Below are 6,902 nucleotides of genomic sequence, written 5' to 3' on the forward strand. Positions count from 1 at the left end.
ACATCAAACCCCACACATTAATAGTGGGAGACTTCAACACCCCTCTTTCCCTAAGAGGTAGACCATCAAGACATAAACTAAATGGGGGAAAAAAGGAAACTAATAGACATCACGAAACAAATGGACCAACCTGATATCTACAGAATCCACCCAAACACAAAACAATACCACTTATTTTCAGCACCTCATGGAACATTCTCCAAAATTGACCACATACTTGGTCACAGAGCAAACCTCAACAGATAGAAGAAAATGGAAATAATTTTTTGCATCTTATCAGATCACCATGGATTAAAGCTGGAACTCAACAACAAAAGAAACAACTGAAAGCCTACAAACTCATGGAAACTGAACAATTCCCTACTCAATGACATCTAGGTAAGTGACAAAATAAAAAGAGAAATTAAAAACTTCCTAGAATTCAATGAAACTGAAGGTACAGCATACCCAAATTTATGGGACACAATGAAAGCAGTGCTAACAGGAAAGTTCAAAGCACTAAGTGCCTTTATAAAGAAACTGGAGAGATCCCATACTAGCAACTTAACAGCACACATGAAACTGTGGTGCATTAAAGGCCTCAGCATAAAACCAGACACACTAAATCTGTCAAAAGAAAAAGTGGGGAAGAGCCTTGAGCTCATTGGCACAGAACACAACTTCCTGAACAGAACTACAACAGGTCAGGCCCTAAGATCAACCATTAATAAATGGGACCTTATGAAAGTGAAAAGCTTCTGTAAGGCATAGGAAACTGACAACAGAATAAAATGACAGCCCACAGATTGGGAAAAGATCTTCACCAAACCTACATCAGACAAAGGGCTAATATCCAAAATATATAAAGAAATTAAATGCCACCAAACCAAATAATCCAATTTGAAAATGGGGTACAGAACTAAACAGAGAATTCCCCACAGAGGAACATTGAATGGCTGAGAAACACTTAAGGAAATGCTCAACATCCCTAGTTATCAGGTAAATGCAACTCAAAACAACTCAGAGATTCCATCTTACACCTATCCCTGTGACTAAGATCAAAAACTCAGGTGGCAACACATGCTTGTGAGGATGTGGAAAAGGGGGAACACTCCTTCATTGCTGGTGGGAGTATAAACTTGTACAACCACTCTGAAAATAAATCTGGTGCTTTCACAGGAAATTGGAAATAATTCTACCTCAAGACCCAGCCATACTACTACTGGGAATATACCCAAAAGATGCTCCACCATCCAAGGTCATTTGCTCAACTATGCTCATAGCAGCCTTATTTATAATAGCCAGAATCTAGAAATAGCCTAGATGTCCCTCAACCAAAGAATGGATAAAGAAACTGTGGTACATTTACACAATGGAATACTATTTAGCCATTAAAAACAAGGAAAATTTGAAAGTTGCAGGCAAATAGATGGAACTATAAAAGATCATTCTAAGTGAGGTAACCCAGATCCAGAAAGGCATGCATGGTATATACTCACTCATAAGCAGATATTAGCCACATAATATAGGCTACATATTAACTACACTACTATACAGAGACTGAAACATCAACCAAGGACTATGTATGATGTGGACCTAGACCTTCTACTCAGATGTAGCAGTACAGTCTCCTTGTGGATCCCAAAATGTGGAGAGTAGGGACTACTTTGGACATATACTCTGGTCACCGAACTTAGATCACTTCTGCCTGGCACAATGGCCTTGCCAGGCTACAGAGGGAGAGGTTACAAGTAGTACAGATGAGACTTGATAGGCTGAGGTCATATGTTAGGGGAGGAAGGCTCCCTTTTCTGAGGACTAGGGAAGGGAGGGAGAGGGGATGAAGGAGGGAGGGGGTGTTCAGAGGGGATGAGGGAGGGGAATACAGTCAGGATGTGAAATTTTTAAACTGCAGAACAAGCAGGTAACTTATATTGCTAATCCCACTATATGGGAATAGCTCTGAGACTGGCTGAGGCATGAATATATAGGCATGGACGATGATTCTTGTTGGCTACAGAACCCTATGAATTATTATTATTAGATACCATTCTTCATATGGCATGAATGAATTTTACAGATGTCTTTTTTTTCCTGCTCATACAAAGAGCAGAAAACCAGCCTTAATTGTTCTGTGCATCATGCACATCTCATACACTTATAATTTTAGGACTGTATAATGCTTGTGAGAAATTATATGCTTTCAGAACAAAAGAAGCAGACACTGACACTGGATCAGACCTGATAGGATACATTCCTCTCAGCAAGCTGGTCACTGACATCCTGCATCCTTCATGTTCCAGCACCAAGTGCTTCAGTTTGGGATCCTCACAAAAACATGACAGCTCCCAGGACAGCTTCAAAGAGAGCTTCCAATCCCAATTGGTCCAGCATTTCAGAATGTCCCACACAGGACTCTAATTAAGCCTGTAATCTCTCAACATTTAGAAACTGGACCACAAATGCTATTTCTAGCTTGTTTAACCTTTTCCCCGATTTTATTTGGGTCCCTACAAAGGTATTATTCATCCCAAATCAGGCAGAAGAAACCTTAAGAGAACAATGCCCCCTTTTCTTTAAGGGGGTTGGGTAGGTTTTTGGTTGTGTTCTTGGGCTAGAGAGGGTTATTTTCAATGGGAGCTGGTTATAAGTTATTATTTGTATTCTTTAGAAAGAACACAAGGTTGAACTCAGAGATGTCTCTTATCTCCCATTCTTAGGTTTGGAGATAGGAGTTGAAAAGAAAGAAGAGGGGACATAGAAATATATAGGGAAGGTAGAACAAAAAGTAGATTAGCAAATTTACTCCTCAGTTTAATGCCTCAATTGTCACTCACAAAGTTATTTTTAATTCACTAGTATAGAATTTTGTATATAGATACAAAATAAGTTTAACTTTTGATACATGGTATAGAATTCAAATGTAAGATAATTGTTTACACACATTAGATATTTTACTCTAATATGAGTTATTGTAACCATATAACTCAAATATAATACAAAGTTTACTTCCAATACTTTGAAAGTGCTATTGCAGGCTGTTTAGGATAAATAAGTTATACAAGTTAATTGTTAGTTGGTCAACTCATGGTTATATCAATTACTAGTCTACTTTTTATCAAAAGACTATACACCTTAGATGCAACAGATAGATATGATTCTATAGAAAGACAAGGTAAAATAGTTAGACAAGGTCTTTAAAAACCTCAGAAACATATAGAATATGGCATTTAAAATGTTTTTTGTTATTTTAAAGATTCACTGAAAATGAGACAGGTTAGCGCCTGTCAACACCCAGCCTACCTCAAAGAGGATGATGAGCATCAAAGAACCTCTTTATGGAGATGGCTTCAAATGTGGCAAACAGGCCACTGGACAAAATGTCCTTGTTTCTACCACAGACAAAATTCTGCCTTAAAAAAGGCAAGTTTGGATGCAGGCCAAACTCTACCAAGACAGGGTAAGAAAGTCCTCAATAGATTCTGCCTCACAGATATGTCTGTCAGATATACTAGGCCAGAAGGCTGAAGATGTTTCTCCAATGTTATAGAGAGTTTTAGGCGACTGTTCAGGTAGCAAACTGTCTCTGTCATCTTCTCATATGGAAAGCTACTAACCTGCATTCTCTGTACACTCAGGTAATCAATTTTATTCCTTCTCAAGTTTCTGATGGGATTGAAGACCAGATAGTTAGTTTTATAATTAAGATTAATTGTTTAGGGGTTAAGATGTTTTTAGGTCTAGATTGATGTTTTAACAAAAAACAAACAAGCAAAAAATAAAGTTGTTTATCCACTTAAAATATTTAAAAAAGTATTTTTGATAATACATTGCTTGGGACATGACAATCTTCCCAGGCTGGCATGGAGAGTTTGTTTCTGTCTAGTGCCCTTGAAACCACAAGAGCTACCAGCCTGAGAATGGGCTGTCATGCTTTTGCAAAATATGCCATGCTTTATTATTAACAATTGGGTTGTAGAGATGATGAGTGAAAGTGATTATAAATGGTAATTCTGTCCTGTCATGGTTTGTCAATGAAAACTTAACTTATAACCAAGAGGAAGTTAAAATGTGTGTCCAGACACACACACACACACACACACACACACACACACACACACACACACACACGCTTAGATCTATGCCTACTAAGTTCTGTATAAATAAAGAAGCATTCTGACTGCCAGTCAATCAGGCTGTAAACTCCTCCCGATCCCTGTGCCTGGCTCGGTCCTCCATTTACTTCTGTTCACCCTCTCACCTCTCTGCATCCATTCTCCTTGAGGCCCCATCCCTGACCCTGGGGCTGGCCCCAGGCAGTGGTAGCTTAAACCTCTAATTACAAAGTTCAGGAACTTAAAGCACAGGGATTGCCTGAAGTTAGTCAGAGCTATAGGGAAAGACACTGTCACAAATAAAAATCAGATATAGTATCACAGCGAAGGGAAAGCTTTCCCAGTATAAAATAGGTCTGAGGGTAAAAGACAGCATACACTAAAAATAGTCATGGTCTATATCAAAACTGAAATTGGGAAAAAGTTAGCAGACAAGAGTATTTCAATATAGATCAATAACCTTAGCACTCATAGTAGACTCAGATATTTTTCTTTACTTTTCTACTATATGTAAGGATGTTTTGCTTGCATATACATCTGTGTACCATGAGACTGAAGTGCCTGAGGAAGCCAGAGTTACACACAGGACTATAATGACCTATGGTTGTGAGCTGCCATGGATGCTGGGCCATGAATCCTGGTCATCAGGAGGAGCAGCCAGTGCTATGAACTACGCAGCCATCTCTCCAGCCTAAGGCTTGGGGTTTTGTAATTTTCTTGTCTGAAACAAAATGATAGAGAATAGAATATGGGGTTTGACTACTCATCTGCAGTATATTGCCTTCTAGTTTATTATAAACCAAAACATCTCAAAATATACATCTGGCTTTACCAAGTAGAATATACAAGGAATTCAGCTATTTTCAGGAGAGGGCATTAGAAATACATCTGCAGAGCCTAAGAAAATGTGATTTCCAGAGTCTGAGTGACTGAATATTTTTACCTTTGTCTCATGTTTTCTTCCTCTGAACCCACTATTAATTTCACACTTAAGGACATTTTGGAAAACCCATGAAAATCTTTAGAAACTTTACAAAATAAGTGAAGGATCAGCTCATTTATAACTTGCATGAATAAGAAGGGCCATCTTAAATTTTTGATTTAAACATCTTAAAACTTGCAAAGCTTTGGAAATGTGACCATTCCTCTGAATGTTTCCTCCCTAGAAAGCAGGTCACTGAAGAGATGTTACTATCTGTAATACCATTTATCTTTTCCTCTGTAAGAAATTGAGTAGATGTCAGTTAATACATAAATATCTTAGCTTACAATTCCTGACCTTAAAAATCACATTAATTCATCACTTTACAGGACATTCTGGGAACTCAGTTTCCCGCTGATGATATTCTATTGTGAGTCTCTTTTCAATCCTGAACTCAACCAAGAATCTACTCAGGAAATAAGTTGGTGGTGGAGGAATTCTCTCTCAAGATTTGGCCAGTGACAATCATTCTGACGGCTTTTCGAAACCAAGGATAAAAAATGCATAAATCAAAGGATTCATGGCTGAGTTATAGTATGCAATCCAAATTACTATTTCATAAACATGCGTGGGAGTGATGAAGCCTAGGAAGGCATCAATGATGGAGTCTATGAAGTATGGGAGCCACGAAAGGAGGAAGGCGGCCACTGCGATTCCCAGGGTTTTGGCTGCCTTCCTCTCCCTCTTGGCCACCCTGTCCTTGTAGCTCTCTGCTGCATTGGCAGTCTGGTCACTCAGCTTCTCAATCTTCTGAGCCTGCTGTTTAGCAATCAGAAAAATCTTAGAGTAGACAGTTATCATCACAAGTGAGGGAATAAGAAACAATGAAAAATTGATGAAGACCCAGCTTTGATTCACTGCAAGTTGACAACCCCCCACACAGGTGAGGGCACTGACTAGATCCTCCAGCCCTGCTTCACTTGCCCCCGAGTAAAGGAGGGAAAAGCTGTAAGTGATGGACAGGAGCCAGGAGAAGGTGATGCACTTGCCAGATACAGATGCAGTGAACCTGGTGGGGTAGGTCAGGGGGTCACTGACTGCAATATATCTGTCCACAGAGATGAAGCTCAAGTGGAAGATAGAAGAACTACAGAATGATACATCAAAACAAGTGTGTAATTTACAGTAAATCTCCCCAAAGTACCAGCATCCCTCCACAGACCTCACTGTGCTGAAGGGCATCACTGTCAGTCCCACCAAGAAGTCAGCACAGGCCAGGGATGCCACCAGGAAGTTGGCAGGAGAGTGCAGCTGCCTGAAATGAAGAATTGATGTCATCACCAGGAGGTTTCCACACACAGCCAGCACAGTCCCAAAGCCAAAGACTGCATAGAGGATGAGGCGAGGGCCTGTGGAGTATGGGACCCTGACACAGGAAGTGTTCAGCTTCTCATAGCACAGCTGGGCAGATGTGGCAGAGAGCAGGTCTCTGCTCAGGATGCTGCCTTGATCCCAGGGAAAACTGTCATCTTCTGCTGCCATGTGTGCTATTCCCAAATCCTAAGGAGAAAAAAAAAAGATAATGTGTCATTGCTAGTGCATTTTCATATCCTAAAATGATCTTCCTAATTTACGGTAACCTTCCTAATTACAAGAATGCTGTTTAACTCTGTTTTAAATAGATTTTTCTACTTAAATTTAAATTCAAGTAAAATTTCCTCTTCATTCATTTCTTCACATCTCATAAGCACCAGTGTATTCTGTGATGCACATTTGAATCTCACCTTTTATTATCATTCTCAGCCTTATTTAGCTAACCTACATTAATGCCCCAAGCACTCCTAACCCTCAGGAAAGTGGCCTAATGATGACAAATACAGTGTTTC

General features: G+C 39.5%; 1 protein-coding gene across 1 annotated transcript; it reads right to left on the reverse strand.

Annotated features, from left to right (window-relative positions):
- Positions 1-5,541: 5,541 nt before the first annotated feature.
- LOC311595110 (trace amine-associated receptor 7e-like) lies at positions 5,542-6,558 on the reverse strand (the record flags this gene model as incomplete). Its single annotated transcript, XM_084777480.1, has 1 exon — positions 5,542-6,558. The coding sequence occupies one exon, from the start codon at positions 6,556-6,558 to the stop codon at positions 5,542-5,544; it is 1,017 nt and encodes a 338-aa protein (XP_084633606.1).
- Between the last annotated feature and the right edge of the window lie 344 nt (positions 6,559-6,902).

This window comes from Acomys minous (assembly GCF_964271855.1).
Source record: "Acomys minous genome assembly, chromosome: 3".
Classification (NCBI taxonomy): domain Eukaryota; kingdom Metazoa; phylum Chordata; class Mammalia; order Rodentia; family Muridae; genus Acomys; species Acomys minous.